At 21.6% G+C, this 19,024-nt stretch overlaps 3 protein-coding genes and 1 non-coding gene across 15 annotated transcripts in view; 1 reads left to right on the top strand and 3 right to left on the bottom strand.

Moving 5' to 3' along the window:
- Window positions 1–2,619, bottom strand: part of LOC102674526 (serine/threonine-protein kinase S6KL) — a 72,237-nt gene extending 69,618 nt beyond the window's left edge. Inside the window, exons 1-9 of one of the 6 annotated variants that reach the window (XM_006617444.2) lie at window positions 2,072–2,120; window positions 1,919–1,980; window positions 1,668–1,762; window positions 1,335–1,602; window positions 1,168–1,252; window positions 970–1,077; window positions 736–894; window positions 507–595; window positions 95–219 (exon numbers count right to left, since the gene is read on the bottom strand). In XM_006617444.2, the coding sequence (XP_006617507.1) occupies window positions 118–219; window positions 507–595; window positions 736–894; window positions 970–1,077; window positions 1,168–1,252; window positions 1,335–1,602; window positions 1,668–1,762; window positions 1,919–1,980; window positions 2,072–2,105 (1,002 nt within the window). In that variant the 5' untranslated portion in view covers window positions 2,106–2,120 and the 3' untranslated portion in view covers window positions 95–117. Of the gene's footprint in view, window positions 1–94; window positions 220–506; window positions 596–735; window positions 895–969; window positions 1,078–1,167; window positions 1,253–1,334; window positions 1,603–1,667; window positions 1,763–1,918; window positions 1,981–2,071; window positions 2,121–2,168; window positions 2,203–2,485 lie in introns of those variants that run through there. The other 5 variants (XM_006617442.2, XM_006617441.2, XM_006617438.2 and 2 more) reach the window with 5 other exon arrangements.
- Window positions 132–203, bottom strand: Trnaw-cca. The gene has a single exon. It is a non-coding gene; the product is annotated as a tRNA-Trp (tRNA).
- Window positions 2,620–3,321: 702 nt separating the features above from the next.
- LOC102675278 (cytochrome c oxidase subunit 6A1, mitochondrial-like) lies at window positions 3,322–4,322 on the top strand. The gene is made up of 3 exons (XM_006617446.2): window positions 3,322–3,636; window positions 3,908–4,059; window positions 4,161–4,322. The coding sequence occupies exons 1-3, from the start codon at window positions 3,534–3,536 to the stop codon at window positions 4,248–4,250; spliced, it is 345 nt and encodes a 114-aa protein (XP_006617509.1). The 5' UTR covers window positions 3,322–3,533; the 3' UTR covers window positions 4,251–4,322.
- Window positions 4,323–4,622: 300 nt separating this feature from the next.
- Window positions 4,623–18,709, bottom strand: LOC102672759 (protein PF14_0175-like). 7 transcript variants are annotated; one of them, XM_031511372.1, is made up of 6 exons: window positions 18,596–18,709; window positions 14,377–14,488; window positions 11,984–12,127; window positions 11,585–11,703; window positions 8,541–9,993; window positions 4,623–8,306 (listed from the first exon to the last, which is right to left on the bottom strand). In XM_031511372.1, the coding sequence occupies exons 2-6, from the start codon at window positions 14,419–14,421 to the stop codon at window positions 4,635–4,637; spliced, it is 5,433 nt and encodes a 1,810-aa protein (XP_031367232.1). In that variant the 5' UTR covers window positions 14,422–14,488; window positions 18,596–18,709; the 3' UTR covers window positions 4,623–4,634. The 7 variants fall into 7 exon arrangements, with proteins under 7 accessions (XP_031367232.1, XP_031367231.1, XP_031367237.1 ...); XM_031511371.1 differs by having other exon boundaries at window positions 18,348–18,652; XM_031511377.1 differs by lacking the exon at window positions 11,984–12,127.
- Window positions 18,710–19,024: the final 315 nt, after the last annotated feature.

Raw genomic sequence — 19,024 nt, 5'->3', positions numbered from 1 at the left:
GAAAAATTAAAAATAAAATATAAAAAAGTAAAAAAAAAATTATATAATATTTATTAGATTGATAAATCTATAAAATTTATTTTTTCTATTTTATTTGTTAAACATTGAAAAAAAAAACTAAAGAAAATTCTTGACCCCGACGTGATTTGAACACGCAACCTTCTGATCTGGAGTCAGACGCGCTACCGTTGCGCCACGGAGTCCACTGATTGGCTCTTTCTTTCGTATAGTTATAAATAGCAAATACTAATACATTCAAATATAATACGTTATTAATATATATATTATATTATAAAAACTAACCAACTTTGAAAAATGGAAGAAAAAAAAAAAAAAAAAAAAAAAAAAAAAAAAAAAAAAAAAAAAAACTTATATTCGCAAATATATATTGCTATGTTTCATAACTCTTTCTATTATTTCTTGTGTTCACATTAATTCTAAAGTATATCTAATATAATATAAAAATTATTTTAATTTAAAAATATATATATATATGTTATTCATACCTGATATGTAAACATAAAACAAGCCAATACTCCCAATGACCACCAATCAACTTCTTGACCATAATATTGTCTATTGAATATTTCTGGTGCTATAATAAAATACAAAATATATAAATATAATAAAAAATAATATAAATATAATAAAATGAAAAAATATTGATGATTTAATATTTACAATAATATTTATAAAATTATAATATAATACTATATATATTTTGACACAATTTACCCATGTATTCTGGAGTTCCACAAAGCGTATGTGTTCTTTCTGTATGATTTAACCATTTTGCAAGACCAAAGTCAATAATTACAGCATGACCTTCCTCATCTAATAAAACATTTGTAGCTTTTATGTCTCTATGTACTACACCAGCATTGTGCAAAAAATCTTTAACAAAATAATAAAAAAGAAAATTACATTTTATTTTAGATTCAATTATCATTAAAAATAATGTTTATTTACCAATTGCCAAAGCAATTTCTGCTACATATATTCTAACTATATTTTCTGGCAAAGAACCACATTGTTCAACTAATGAAAATAATTCTCCTCCTCCAATATAATTAGTTACTGAAATAAATGAACATTAAACAATTTAATAATAATTACATTTTTATAATATTAATATATATTTAATAATATATATGACAATAGACTTACATATATACAATGTTTTTCTTCCTTGCCATCTATGAGAACAATCTAATATAAATGGATGGTGACCAACCAATCTTTGTATAGATACCTATAATATTAAATATAAATTTAAATTTAATCATTACTTAAAATAAAATAAGTAAATATTTCTTCAATTAAAATATACATACTTCTTGTTTAGCTTGCATTATACCATTTTCGGCAACAACTTTTGCTTTATTAATTATTTTTAAAGCAAAAAATTGTCCGGTATCTTGTTTTTGAATTTTATATACTTTTCCATAAGCTCCTTTGGCTATTATGCTTACAAATGTATAAGCATGTTGTAAAGGTATTTGTTTTATTTGAAATTCTGGAAGAAACATAGCTTGAGTACGTGATACAGGCCATGATGTCTTCGAAGTACCCAATGGGTCATTTAATGTGCCTTCGCTCCAGCTATAAAATTAAAAAGATACATATAAATTATTAAAATTATATATATCATAAAACAATAAAGTTACCTTCTGCAAGAAGCACGAGACCATGATTTAATTTCTTTCTGTGAAGATTGTGTTGATCCAATGCAACTTCCACCAATTATATCACTAAGACTATACTGCAGAATAACATATATGTATATATATATATATATATATTATAATAATATTTATTAATTTTTATTAATTGAAATATAATAACATATTAATAATAATTTATCTTATTAAATACATTATTTAAATTACAGGTTATAACAATTTTAAATGATATATACCTGACTAGTATACTTCTGATTATTTTGATAATTATTTTTTGAGGTAGAATTACCCATTCGAACTGAAAGATATTAAATTACATTTAATATTTTGTTTAATTAATTAAATGAGTATATAATAAATAATCATTTCTTCCACGTTCATTTATTTACAATAAAATGCGTTATAAAACGCATCATATCTCATTTAGCATCAAAATAAATTAATATTTAATTATATTAATATAATTTAGAATTATATATTATTTACTTCAGAAAATAATTAAGATAAATTATTATATATGTATATATGTAACACATATACTCGGCATATAAAAGATTAATAATTTAATCCAAACAAGTTTAATAAATAATATTTTAACAATATTTTAATGAAATAATATTATATATTAATGCATTATTTACTAATTGTCATTATCTATATTAAATTATTAAAATATATTAATTATTTTTAAATTATAAATTGCATTAAAGCAAGAAAAATATTAAAAGAATTTAATTATAAATAATTTAATTTATTTTATAATAATTTTACATAATAGTATTTATATTACTAATAAAACATACCGTAATAACAAATTAATTTTTTTATTTACATAAGAAAGAAAATAAAAGAAATATCATTCTATTCGGTACTAATATGATTTAAATTATTAGAAATTAAAATAACGGATAAGATATCACGTGACTTAATGAATAACACACAATATCTATATTACATATATATCTTTTGTACATAACTAGGATATATTGTAAACAATCTATATTTATGAAAAATATTTTAATAATATGTTAAGTTATAAATCATACAATATATAAAAATTGGATCGGATTCTGTTAAGATTTTTAATCAATAGATTAGGCAAAGAAGACAATAAAGTTAATGAGATATTGGTGTTATTTCTTGAGCGCAGAATAGGAAAGCAAGGAAAGCAAATAATAGAAAAAAGATAAAATAAAAATATAAAAATCAGCGCCATCTTCAAAATGCCACAAATGAAACACATGTAGAAAAAACAATAAATAATAGGAGAAAGGTTAGAATTGAGATAGGTTAAGAATTGATCTTCAATGCCATCTTTTGAATTTCAAAAACATCTTTTTAAAGAATTGTTTTTTTTAAGATACTCAAAAGATGGTACTAATTCTTAATTCTTATTTTATTCTAATTTAAAAATTTAAAAATTTATTCAAAAGATGACACTGGCCGTTAATTCTTACTTTATTTCTATTCTCGTATTATTTATTCTTCTTATCTATATATAAATCTTTAACATAAAAAAATATAAATATTTAATTTTTGAATTTATGATTTTTCTATAAAATGCATACTTTATATTATGAATTCTATATTAAGATATTCTGTAATCAATATTTGTTATATTTTTTTTATTTATACTTTTATACTTTAAAATTTAATCTATTCTGTACATAACAATATTGAGTTATCAACTATAAATAAAATTAATCTTATTCATACAGTAACATTGAACGACATCTCTCTTTAGAAACATAAAATAATTACATTTGAAAATTGCGATTATATAATCGTACAAAGTAATGCGACTATCGAATGAACAAAAGTCAGTAGTGCAGTAACTGCTATACTCATAAAATGGCGAAGATATTAAAGGTAGGCCAATTTGGCCATACTTTTACTCGAGGTATGGAAGAATATGTAAAAACAGTAGAACAACGTATTCATCATGTTTCAGACGGTAAATTATAAAAAATTTTATTAATAATAAATCTTAATATATAAAAAATCGTCTAATATGAAATCGACAATACTATATATATACTTACTACAATTTTTATCTATTATTTTATTTTGTCATTTCTAAACCATATTTCACTATAACTATAATTGATAAAAAAATATTTTTCAATCGTATATTTTTATTAATATAAATATAAACATTTATAATATTAATAAAAGATAAAAATATATGTTATGTAAGCAAAACTTATTGTACTATATAATTTTAGGTACTATAAAATTATATAAATTTATCACTTTTTTTGTCGCTTTTCCTATAATTGGACTTACAATGGCTAATTGTTATTTGAAACATAAAGAAGAACATTCAAAACCGCCCCCAAAATTTGTTCATTATCCTTATTTAAAAATCATGAATAAGGTAAAATAAATAAATTTTAACTAAAAGCATTAAAATGAAATTCTAATGAATTTAATTATTATAAAAATCAATTTAATTATAATTTAATATTTTTTGTATAGCCTTTTCCATGGGGAGATGGTAAACATTCATTGTTTCATAATCCTAGAATAAATTACATACCTGGAATTGGTTATGAAGAACAACATTAGAAGAATTAATATTTAGTATTTACATGTATTTAACTTGTAATGCTTGGCAATAAAATAAATAAATAAATAGAATTTTTTTTTATTTACATCAAAAGATCATACATCGTAGTCATATATAATTACATACTAAAAATGATTCACATATCAATGAAGTACAAATTTATTTTATATACTTAAATACAAAGTTAGTTACTTTTTTCTTTCCTTACAAATACAATAACAATTTATCACATTGATTAATAAAAAAAAAGTACATTAATATATTTATTGTCTAATATAAAACATTAACAATATATTTTGTTTGATGTAACAAAATTATAGTTATAGTTTGAATACTTTTTGTTATAAAAGATGAATAAAATAACAAAATAATTATTCTAAATTTCAATTATATACTCTTTTTTTTACAGGTGTACAGTCTTTATAATGATCTTCCCAATGTTGTTCGAAACATTCTTTAGAACAATACTTAGCTTCTAAACAAATGGAACATGCTACAGTACTAGGTTTTCCACAAAATAAGCATATTTTAATTTCTTCCTCTTCAATATTTCCATCTGTTGTACTTATAATATTATTAATTTCTTCCATCTTTTCAAATGTTTCTAATGAAATACTTCTAATATCTTCAATGTGAGATGTAATAGTTTCTTCCAATGAAGAATTATCCAAATCTTCATTATCAAAATCTTTCATATTATTTGCAATTTTTGCTGAAGATATTGCTAATATATTGTAATTTGTATTTTCTAAAAATGATGATGAAATATGAAGTTCTTTTTGAAGTTTTTTTTGAAGTTCTTCATATTCTGTAGATTCTTCATTCTTTGATTTAGTTTCATTACTAGCATTAGTATCAATAACAGTTACTTGATCATTATTAGAAGATATTTCAACAGTAACTAAATGTTGATTTAATTGCAGAATATCATTGTTAGGCAGTTTCATATTTGATAATACTGATGTTTTTTCTTCAATTATTTGAGAAATATTTTCGATTATTTTACCTGGTACTCCTAAATTTTGTTCCTTAATATTTAAATTTTGTTCCTTAATATTTAAATTGTATGTATCTTTGGAATTATTTGATTCTTCTTCGATTTTATTCTCTTGATGAATAACAATTTCTGATGTTTCACATATTTGTAAATTTGACTTAACTGAAGAATTGTCTTTCTGTATCAGAATTCTCTTTCCAAATGTTTTATTTTGTATTTCTTTATGTGATATTTCCGATTTTTGTTTTTCATTTGAAACTTCCTTACTTTGTAAATTATTAGTTGTTTCATATTCTTTTTCATATTGATTTTGTGTTAAATTTTCTTGATGTGTCACACAATTTTGTTTAATATTCATTATTTTATTTTGTTCTTGAAAAGCTTTAGATACTTCAATCTGACAATACATTCCTTCATTTTCATTTACTACAATTTGTACCATTTTTGGAACATCAATTTTAATATTTTTGAGTATATTTGTTTCAAATATATTTCCTTGAGATTTATCTGGTAAAAAATCTTTTACAGTTTTTTCTATCAGATGTTTTAAAAGTGTTTGAAAATTAAGTAATAAAGATCTTTGTGAATTAATTTTTTGCCATTGTCCTGATGTAAATTGTTGTTGTAACCATGTAGTACAACTAAAATAAAAATCTATTTGTTTCAATAATATAATTTTTTGAATATCAGAAATATATTTTAATACATTGAATAATTTTGTTGTTGATTCTAATGAAATTTGCAGATCTTTTTTCTTTGAAATAGATTTCGTTTTCTTGTGCTGTTTCTGAGACAATGATACTTGTTCAGATATATGATTTTGTAAAGTTTCCATTGATATTTTCTGTGGTATTTTTCGATGTTTAAGTTCATTATATGATACATTCATTGGAAATATAGGCTGTACAGATTGTCGTATATTATAATTTGATGATATATGTCGTGGAATAGTTTGTGGCTGAATATCTTGTGATATACTATAAACATTTTGTTGATGTTTTGGATTTTGATATTGCTGAGTTACAGGAGACATAACTATATTCTGTATATGTGTCGAGTTTATATTTTGTTGTATAGGATAATTTGGTACATTTACATTATAAAATGTATTTTTTTGTGATGTAAAAACATTTTGTGGAACATATTGTTGATTTATAAATTGTGAATTTGATAGAGAAATTTGTCGGTCTCCTAGTTGATTAATATTAGAAGAAAATGAGGAATGTTGTACAGGAAGATTTTGCATGGTATATATATTTGTAGCTGGTTTCTGTTGAACAAAATAAGAATTTGGAATTTTTTGTTGACTAATTTTGTGCATTTGCATGTTATAATTATGTTGATGTATATTATGATTATTAATAGCAGTAGAATTTATTGGCATATTATTTTGAAATGAATTGTTTTGTGATTGCAAAATGATTTTTCCTTGAGAATTCTGATAAGATTGTTTTAAAGTAACATTTGTAGATGTTTGATTTTGATTAACAGGAAATACATGTTGTAATGTAGAATGCATAGATGTAACACATGCATTCTGTGATATTTGTGGATTAGAATATCTATTTTGATTTGATGTTATTTGATTTGAAACAATTACAGGTGTTATAATTTGACATTCACTAGAATTATTTACAGTTTTACGTTTATTTGATGAACGAATATAAAAAGATTCAATTAGTGGTGTATAATGAAATAATTCTCCTAAAGACAATAATGGCATTACTAACATTTCTTTGTTAAGTATAATTAGAACTCCATCAATTAAATCAATATAATCTTCTATATTCAATATTTTTTTTAGCTTTTCGAATTCTATAAACAATAACTTATCATAATTAATATTCAAATTAGTATTTAAACACATTCGTCTTTTTTGAATTAAGTCACGTATGTTCACGAAAATAAAGTAAATAGATTTTGAAAATTTGTAATCTATATTATTTTTTCTCATATTTTCAGAAATTGTTGTTTTATTAATTGTTGTAGGTGCAGATGTAGTAATTGAAGATATTGTTGTAGGTACTATTTGAGTCATTGATGTTGAAACAACAATAGTATTATCTAAATTAACTTTATTAAAAGTTGCTGCATTTGTAAAATGAGGAGTAGAATGTGAAAATTGAGAAACAGTAGACATAACAGTATTTATAGGTGTAGGACACCATCTAGAACCTAATTCTGCACTTGATAAAACTCTTAATCTACCCTGAGATAGATTATTGGATTGAATATTTTTCTTTTCTAAAATATTTAATTTGAATTCTGCCACTGGTAATTCATTTTCCTTTTTTGGTATATTATACATATTATTTATAGAAATAATTCTATCATTTGTATTTGTATTAGAAGATTGCATTTTATTTAAATCTTTATTGTTATTTTCTTCAATACAATTTGATATTGTTTTTTTAACATCTTGATTACAATTTATTTGTGTTTCGGATAAATTATTTAAATTTGAATTTTCATCAATATTTTTATTCATAACTTCTTCAATAGTTTCTTGAATGCTAAGAACATTTCCATTTGATGTGATTTGACAAGTTTCAGTAATATCCATATAAAGAAGATCATTAAAATCTTTTATATTTAAATTACAATTTTGAAGTTCTGAAAAATCTTCAGTTATATTTATTGTATCATTTGTGGAACAAAAAATATCAGAAGATAATGTTGTATTACCAGTTTTTATTTCTACTTTTTTTAAAGAAGCACTATTTTCTATTTCCTTAGTTATTTGAGGTATATCTATGTTTGATTTATCTTTGCTTTGTATAACACTTAGTCTATGTTTGTTTGGTATAATATTATCTCTATCAGTATTAATTAATTTTTCTTGAGATATATTGTTTTTCTTTATTTGAATAATTTGTAATTCATTGTTTTCAATTTCCATATTTATTAGACTTTCAATTGAATCAATAGTTTCATTGCTAGAAACTTCTTTTAATTCATTATTTATATTGACATTTGCAATAGCAAGATGTATTGATTCGGACATATCTTGCTTGATTTTCAATACTGAATCAATAGTTTTAGTACTTTTATTGTCAATAATTTCTTTTGATTCATTAGTTGTATTGACATTTCTAATAGTTTCTTCAAATACATCTTGTCTATATTTTAAACCTTTTTTACTTTCAACTGAATCAATAGTTTTGATATTTTCATTATCAATAATTTTTTTTGATTCATTATCTATATTGATATTTGCAATAGTTTTTGTAAATACATCTTGTCTGAATTTTAATTCTTTTCTATCTTCAACTAAATCAATAGTTTTAATATTTTTGTTATCAATAATTTCTTTTGATTTGTTACTTATATTAGCATTTGCAATGGTTTCTGCAAATATGACTTGCCTGACTTTCAATTCTTTTTTATCTTCAATTGAATCAATAATTTTAATACTTTCATTATTAATAACTGTTTTTAATTCATCTATATTGACATTTGCAATGATTTTTCCAGATACATCTTGCTTGATCTTTGATATTTTTCTATCTTCGATTGAATCAATAGTTTTAATACTTTCTTTGTCAATAACTTGTTTTGATTCATTATTTGTATTAGCATTTGCAATGATTTTTCCATATATATCTTGTTTGATCTTTGATACTTTTTTATTTTCAATTGAATCAATAATTTTAGTACTTTCATTGTCAATGACTTTTGATTCATAATCTATATTGGCATTTATAATAGTTTCTCCAGATAAATTTTCGTTAAATTTTCCACAAATTATTGAATTAGATATAGTTTTTTGAATATCTTTTATAATTTGTAAAGACGTACTTTTATCAGCAATATACACACCAGAATCACTAGAATCAGCAGAATCTTTTTTTCTTCTTCTTTTAAATCTGTTTTGTAAAATAGTTTGTTCCTGTTCATCTTCACTAATAGTTATACATTCTCCGAAATATGCTCGAAACTTATTTTTTAATTTTTTTCTCTTTTTTCTATTGATTTCTTTATGTTCATCAATTGATGTACGAATCTTTTTTCGTTGTGTAGAATCCGAGGTTACCGGTTCATAAACCGTTCTTTTTTTTGCATTTTCTTCGATTTTATAATCTATCGAATATTTATTTTTGCTTGATATATTATTTACTTTAACATCCATAGTCTTCTTATTATTACATAATTTTTTATTAATATGCGATTTTATATAATAAGTGTTTAATACTTTATAAGACTCTGATTTTACACAATTATTTTCTTTTTTATCAGAAGAAGATTTTAAGTTTAATTTTATATCAATTTTTTTAGTAGCAGGTACTCTATCTATTTTATCAGATATTAAATTAGTAATTTTTTGTATTCGAGAATTTTTATCTTCAATATATGTAAAGTAATTTTCATTTTTATTAAATTTTTTACTCGAAAATATGTTGTTTTGTGATTTAATTACAGAATCTGTTGATACAATAACAGAAGCTCGTCTATTAGATAACTTTTCGTGCATGTTCATTTTTGAAGAAACAAGTTTGTCAAATTGTTCTAAAGCCTTATCAAAGGAATGGAATGTTGTTAGTGGAATTTCTACTTTACAAGTGTCTATGAATAATTCTTGATTATTTTTTATTAATGAATCTTCATATACTTTTACGCTATTCGTTTTTTTAATATGTTTATCCCCTTGTTCAACAATCCATTCAATATCGTTTAATTTTTGTACATCGATCATTCTACAATTGTCAACAATTTTGTTTTCTCTTTCATTTTCTAAATTTTTTAATCTGAAACATAAATAATGAAAGTATTGATTTAATCAACTTGTTTTATAATATTTTATATTATTATATCAAAATAAAAATTTATTATAAAATCGATTTGAACTTAAAAAATTATATATAATAATCGATATTGTTGTCGAATTCTGAAAATAATTCTTTTCAATAATTTATTATTTTACGTATATACGTATATATTTTATTTAAATTGTTAATTATTTTTATTTTTTTTTTAAATTTTTTAAAAATTTCAAGATCAAAAATATTTGTAATATTCGGAATTCGTACATAATAAAGAGATTCAATCTATATATCTATAATTTATATATAAAAAAAAATGAATCAATTTGTCTCATTTTATAAAATTTTATTTTTTAATTAAAATTTTTATGTTTCTTATGTTTCTACGAAATATCAATTTTGTACATTAAATGTTTATAATTACAATAGAGTAAAAAGTTTAATGAAATATTGCATTTTCATATGAGACAATATTATTTTCATATAAATTCTATATAAATTTGATAGCATTTTCGTTTTGAACATTTTTCATTTCGTTCAATTGTGTTTTTCCTAAGTAATGATGTTATTTGTTAGTTATTAAAAAAAATACACAATAAAGCAAGCTTTTTATACGCTTTCAATATTCCAAGAGATTTAATAAGTTAAATGTATTATTTACCGCATAATAGCTGATTTTATTACGCATATTATATATAACTATTCATTTTACAATTCATTATACTTCTTTTATATTCATATACATATATACTTAAATATATGAATATATACAAAAAAATGAAGACAGTTAGAAAAACTGCATTTTGATTTATGATTCTATAAATGAATTAAAAAAAGATCTTTATAATTTTAATAAATATTATTTATAAATTATAAGTATAAAATATATATAATATTATAATATATAATTTATAAAATATAAATATAACTTAGAAATTTACGCAAACATATACATTTTTTTCATTTTCATTTTTTATGTTATATTCCATAAAAAATTTTAATATATTTTTATTTTTCGTTTGATGAATATAGTTCATATATTCCAATAAAATATAAAATAAAATATAAAATATAATATAAGATAAAATAATATAAGATAAGAAGATAAGATAAGATAAGATAAGATAAGATATAAGATAAGATAAGATAATAGAAGATATAAGATAATTCTTTACAAAATAAATACATAATACATATAAATAATCAATAAAAAACGAAAATGTCATTATAACTAAAAAAATGAATGTGTAATAGAATTTGTATAATGTTAAGAATTAATTGCATTGTAATTTTGATTCCGTTGAAATTACATGTAGATTATTTCCAATAATTAAATGTATGATTCATACATCTTATATCAATGCAAACAACTATGAATAAATGAACATATTTAGATAATTAATCAGTCTCTTGACAAAAAATCTAGTATCATATCAATATAAGAATAATTCAATTCGTAATAATCATTTAAAATAATTATTTAAAATTAGAAGAAAATTTATGAAAATATATCTCGATTCTTGAGCAAAAATCAACAGAGAGTAATATTCTTATTAGTCAATAGTTGCAAACTTACCCACATTTCCTGTAGAGTGGTTGGCGTGTAAGGACCACATGTGGTTTCGTCGCTAATTGCATCAACCCCCGGTGTACCTGTTTACGTGATAAGCCTAGATTTTCCAGATTCGTTTTCAGCTGAAACAATCGCCACCGATTTTTATGGTTAGATTCTCGTAACATCGTCAACGGAATTCTATTTTGAAAATGTGTAGAAAAAAAATTTGAAGGATATAAAAAAAAGAAGACAAACGTCTCGTATTGATGTTTACATCGCGTTTATTTGTTTCATTTGGACGACGCCATACCCCTAGGCATAATACGACACTATGGTAATACAAGACAATGCCATTTATTAAACAACGCAAAAATCCGCTTCTAGTTTGCCAGAAAACTCGATCATGAAAATGAATCGCACCTTTTTTAGCACTTCAGAACGGCGAACTGGTCCGATAGAACGAAGCCACCGTTTCAACACGAAGTTGTCGAACATCATTGGTACAACGGATTCCGTTTGCGCGTTTTCTGGCATCGCCGTAGCAGACACGTCTTTGTTGTTCTCCTGTGCATTAAACGTATCGGCTGTCTTGGCTGATCAGTTTAAACGAGAATATTGTTTAATACACATGTAATATATTATGCTTATTAGCCAAAAATTCAACACGATCTGACAAATTCAACTACCTAAAGAAAATATCAAGTTTGTTTCACGATCACCATGTCTATCTGTACGTTACCGCGAAAATGATTGGTTTTGATGTAAACTCACCAACCCCCTCTTCACTAATCGTCTTTTGTTTGAAATTTACAGTTGAGAAGAGAAAATATTCAATGAGATAAAGAATGATTTTATTTGGACGGAACATTTTACTAATAAAATCAATGAATTATTTTTTAAACAATTGCTAAATGGAAAATATATTTTTTTAAATTTTGAAGCATATATAGTCGTAAAAATAATATTCAATCATATGTGTATATTTCAATCGTATGTGTATATCACACACATGTGTGAGTGCGTGCGTATGTTTGTGTATGTGCGTGTGTATGTGTGTGTTCTATAAGAAAATGAGATTTGATAAATAATATTAACATAAGGAATTACTAAGGAATTAGAACAGTTTTAAAGATTATGTTCATTGTGCAATCGATAAACTTACCTAACTTTTCATTTTGCACTGTAAATATATAATTTACTTTTTTATCTTCATACATTCTGTATTTTATACATTCTGTATTTATACATTCATACATTATGTATAAATATTATACATATATATTATGTATAAAATTCTAAATTTATTTTTTTTGTATTTTTTTTTCTTTTTGTAAATGTACAATAGCATTTAAGTATATATCAATTAATAACAATTAATAATTATAAATAATTAATAAGAAACTTCTCGATAATAAATAATATTTTACACTTTTGCTTTGAATTCATCACATTTATTCAGAAATTCAATTTATACTGAATCCTAAGAGCTCTCTCTTCTATTTATACAAAGACACTACGTAATCATTATGACGAACTTAATCGAACAGAAATTTTATCTACTTTACACCAATAGATTTCTTTCGTGCTTCTCTGTTCAAGTACTTCTCGAACTTTGGTCATTTACAGAAGATAACATTAATATCATAACATAAATCATTGACTGTACTTGATGATTGGTAATAAATGGGATAATATATAAGGTAATGCACAATTCTATGTCAAAGATTGTGACATTGCATCGAAATATGAAGTTAATAAACACTATAATTAAATATATAAGCAAAATACGTAATTAATCATTCTATATGCATCATATATGCAATGAAAACAACGAATATGTATAGTTACGTATAATAGATATATAATAATTTTTAAAAGTAAAAAATAAAGAAAATTTTTGGAAATTAATCTTTTGAAAAAAATCTTTGAAAATAATAGGAATTACAAGGAATTTAAAACGGGTATCTAATATTATCATCAAGATTTTCTAAACTTTTGTCAAAAAAGAAAAGTAAAAATTTATTCCGCAAAAATAATAATTTTGAGAACAGATTCTACTTTAAGATATTGCTTATTTTCAGAAAATAAAAATACAAATGTATAAATTATAGAAATAATATTGCAAGAGATAATAATTATTGTTGTAAGAGACAATAATAAAGCAAAATAAAAAAAAACAATTTTAAATTATTTAGTCAAGTTGTTTTTAATTATCGAATTGCTTGGTTAAGCTAACGATGCAATTAATGTAATAGAGTACTTAAAATTAATGCTAATTGTTTATCATGCATAATACGAAACTGATTCGGTAATCTAAGAAAAACAGTTGATATAGCAGAATGTATAGTTTGATTTTGCTTCTTACGAAGATTTGATACATAGATATGTGATCATTGAATGACTTTTTAACAAGCAAGTGATTAATTACAATATTAATTATTTCGATTAATATTATAATTGATACTATTTTTAACAATCATAATTATCAATTTAATTATTATCAATTAATTTCTTATTTTTAATCTTTATAGGAAGAGAGCAATATTGCTTCATTAAATAATAATTTATTAAAATATTATATTCTTTTCATGAAATTAAAATTCTAATTCCATTAGAATTGTATTTTTTAATAGAAATTGAACTCATCTAGAATGTCTCATTTTGGTCTCATGATCTTTGGAACTTTATTTTTTTTTAATCTATTTTTTTTTTTATATTTGCTGGTTATGAAAAATTACTCGCTAAAAAAATCATTTCCAAAATCAAATTTAATCAAAATTTAATCAAATTTTTTTTCGAAATTATTCGCTTACCGAAAACTTTTCTGAAATTCTTATCGAAGTTTCCTTATCAATCATTTTTTCTTTCTTCCAATTTCAGGACCCAGGATACATATCTCATCCATATTTTCCAATATAAACATAACTGTTAAAAAAGATATGAATTAGTCTAATATAATCAATTATCTTTTAATATATCGAATACGTATTAGAAATTTGTAAAAATGAAATAAAGAAAATCATATAAAATAACTTTAAGAATTAATTAATGAAATTAAAATTAATATTAATTAAAATTAATAATATTCAATCTACAGAACTTCGATAACAAGGAATATACAAGTAAGTATTAGACAAAGCTCAAGCATACTGAAATTTTAAGTTTATCTTTTATTTCTTATTCAAATATATAAATATATCATAGATCTTGATGTTTGATCGATTTTATATTTAATATTCCATAATAATAATTTGAATAAATTATATATCATCATATAATTCATATATAGACAAAATAGCAAGATAAAGGAAATACGTTCATTTTCTTATATCTATTTGCTCATTTTAAATTATGAAATTCAGTTTAAATTATTGCTTAAAAGTAACTCTTACTTAACTCTTACATTACTATTAAATTTTGTAATACAAGTTATTCTTGTTTTCTTTTAGATAAAACAATATATAATAAATATTATATATTTTAATACATGCGTTATATCCAATTATTTAACATCACGTCATCTTTATATACTAACAATAGCATAATACTTCTCAAATTTATTTATCTTTTCTACTTTTCTAATCTTTAAATCTTAAATCTTGATATTTATTCGAGATCTACTATAATTATTTAAATTACTGTTACAATGTGCTATCAATTTTAATCTAATCAATAGCTTTGTGCATCATTTTTAAATTATTTAAAATAAAGTTTGTGAATTATAATTCTTTATAAATCAGCAAAATATGTAAAAAAATATATATAAATTCTTATCAAAAAGAAATAAATTCACTATTATGTACAATTTGTACAATTGTGTAAAAATTTGTAGGATAATTCATTATAGTTCATATTTTTTAAAAAATCAACTTAGAAAAGCAATAGTGACAAAATATAATGTTTGTTTTGAAAGAATAATTCATCATCATGAGTATCACATTACATTTGAAGATAGATGATTTCGAAATTTGACATAATTCATAGAAGTAAAATAAAAAGATAAAAATATATCTTTTTATTGAAAACGTTAACATATAAAATATGATGGAAGTGACTATAATAATCACATCATCATATTAATTATATTAATAATCATTATCTTTAAATTAAATTTTCCAGTATAAACAATATTTATAGTTTACAATATATTATTAAAATATTTTATTTGTGAAATTTTATTTTATGATAAAAAATTATCATAAAAAAAATATAAAAAATTCATACAAAAATATGTAATTATTATATATACTTGGTGTCGCTATATTTCTAAATGTTTATTTTGGAAAATAATTTTTACAATTTCTTTAATAAAAAAAATATATATAACTTTTTATTATAAAATTTTTAATTACAATTATTTTCATGAAAACATCACAAACATTTAAAATATTTCACGTCATGATTCGTTAGGATAAATATAACATGCCATATTTTTAAGTATGAACACAAATATCTAAAATTATGAGACATCATTTAAAGATTCAAAAGATTTATTGAGATATGAATATAATTGCAGTTTAAAATATCGAAAAAAATTTTGCAACTAAAATTGTTAAATAACAAAAAAAATTAGATAATTATATAATTATCTAAATTAGATAATATATCACTAATTTTGGTGAAGTTCATATTGTCATTAATATTATGAATATTTATTTATTATACTATATGTAATTAGTTTTACTTTATGATACTTACAAAAAAACTTTTGGTTCTATATATTGAATTTTTTGTCTATACTTTTGGTAACAATACATAAATACAATCATTTTTATATGTTATAAAAATTATATTAATATTAAGAATATAAAATGAATGCATATACAATAAGTTATCAAATTTTTTTATTCGATTCTGGCTAATATAAACAGCGAACTCATCATAATTGCATTCTTATCTAACTAACATTAATTTAATTAAGAGATGACCTAAGACGAAGATTCTGTTTCATTTTTAACATAAACAACGTAAAAGAATGCATATACAGTATGATAAAAGATTATCGCATACTAATATATTTTCACATCCGCGCATATATAGATAGAATTTAATAATATAATATTTAAAAATTTTTGTATCTCAAAAATTCAAATTGAGAAGCAATTACATGTATAAAAAAAAAAGTTGTATAGAATGTTAATCTTGATTAACATATTTCAAGATTAAAATTGATAGTATTTTCTAATAGATAATTAGTAAAAATATAATTAAAGTTTAAAATGAATATATGAAAGTAAATTAAAATACTATTATAAGTAGTATCATTTATGTAACAACTTATATAATAATTTCTATAACATTAAACAAGTTAAAAATGATTCTTTGCAAAAAAAAAATGAATTTTCAAGTTTTTTCAAGTTTAAATTAAAAATATATAAATTATTATACTTTTCATTATAAATAATTAAATTAAAGAATTTAAATAACTTTTGTTTAGTTCATAACAAAAAATATAAGTATTTCATCAGCAATAAAAGATAAATTAATACATTTGAAATAAATTAATTAAATAAATAATTGCAAATTTTTATATATTTTTAATTTATAATATATAATTAAAAAATTATATTAATCTAATTTTGAAATATCAAATAGTAAGATAATAAGATACTATTTAAGATAGTAATAGAAATTGAATAAGATGTAATTGAATAAGAAAAAATCTATATAAAAAATATCAATTGTAATTGAATAAGAAAAAATCTACATAAAAAAATATTTTAAATCATTATTTGCTGAAGAGAATTATATCCTGAAGAACAAAAATTTTTTATATAATCATGTTTGAAGTAGAATCATAATATTTATATTAGTAAACCAAATAATATCATTTCAATATGTAAATATTTGTTCGACATTTGTAGCACTATTTACTTACTTTTATTTCTCAATTTATATCTTTTCTTAAATAATGATATTAACAAAAATAAAACAAAAAAAATGTTTGTTATGTAAATTGTATGAGAATTTTATATAAAAATTTACTAAATAAAAAAAATAATAATAATTCGCACATATATTTTTCAATTTTTTCTTTTGCTATTTTGTAATTAATAATTTACGATTGTCACATTGCTATTTGTAATTTTTATAATATATAACTAATTATAATTATAATATATTGAAATTTTTTATTTTAAAAATGAAAATGTTTGATTGAAATCAACTTTTTTAATCAAATATATTACTCAAATGATGCAGACAAGCATTTTTTATCGTTATGATCCTATTGCGATGACAGGTTCATGTTTCTAAAAATGTCGAACTGTATTGTATGTTTATAACGATATTATTCATTATATCATTCATATCTAATATAAATAAATAAATTGCATTTCATAAAACAAAAAAGTAACGAATTCACGGTTAAACATGGTTACAAGTTCAACTTCTATTCTATTTTAAATAAATCAATTGTATTCACGTAATTAATTTAAAAAATTTAATAATCAATCACGGATGATTACAATAGATCCATAGAAAAAATAAATATCGATTATAAATGATCACTATGCTAATCATATATTTAATCTTAGAAAAATCTTATTGATTTTATTATTATTACAAAATTATTACATATTACAAAAATAAAATAATCTTTCTTTAACAATCTTCTAAAAATTTTGAATTTTTTATCGATACAAATTATTCACATTATTCTGTCAAATATATTTCACTATATATATAGTGAAGTATATATATAGTACACAAAAATACATCTAATGTACTAAAAAATCTCAGATTTTCAAATTTATTTTAATAGTTTCTCAATTAAAAGGAATACCTTGCATGACACATATCTGTATCTTCTACAATATAACACTTGCAGTGGAACTTTTCTTTGAATCCATGATAAAGTGTATTTCAACCACACTACGATCCTTTTATTCGGATTATTTAAGTTGTAACCAAAGCATGCCTGTTTTGAATTACTGAACTTGCAATTGAGGCATGCTTTTCTTATTCTGATGTTCACGTTATGATATATTTTATCACGTTGAACTATATTTTCAGACGTGTTAAAAAAAATACCTGACATACTACTCTTCGAGTCTTATTGTATACTGACTAGTTTGTTAAGTGCTGAAGCCCTTACATTTGGTGGGGATGCAAGTATTACTTGAATTCTAGCTTCTAATTGGTCACTGAAATCCCAAACTGAAATATAAAGAAATAAATATCCGTGCATTTTTTACACGTTACCGTTTATCTAAAACTGCTTACTAGATAGATATTTCGCATTTCCGTTTAATAATAATATTTGATTATGCTTATTATATGTTCGTTTATATGAATTCTTCAAAATATTACAAATTTAATACGTTATATTAAAATCTTTTGAAATATTTCTCACTATCTGGAAAAATGGATATCTAACCTTTAACAACTCTTTGAAAATTGTAAAAAAAGTAAGTTTTGAAAATTTTATTTATCTATTTCATATCAGTCTAAAATTTTTTC

Source organism: Apis dorsata, unplaced genomic scaffold (assembly GCF_000469605.1).
Source record: "Apis dorsata unplaced genomic scaffold, Apis dorsata 1.3 scaffold_309, whole genome shotgun sequence".
In the NCBI taxonomy this organism is placed as follows: Eukaryota; Metazoa; Arthropoda; class Insecta; order Hymenoptera; family Apidae; genus Apis; species Apis dorsata.
The sequence above is the reverse complement of the archived record's forward strand: the minus strand, read 5'-3'. Positions and strand labels throughout refer to the sequence as shown.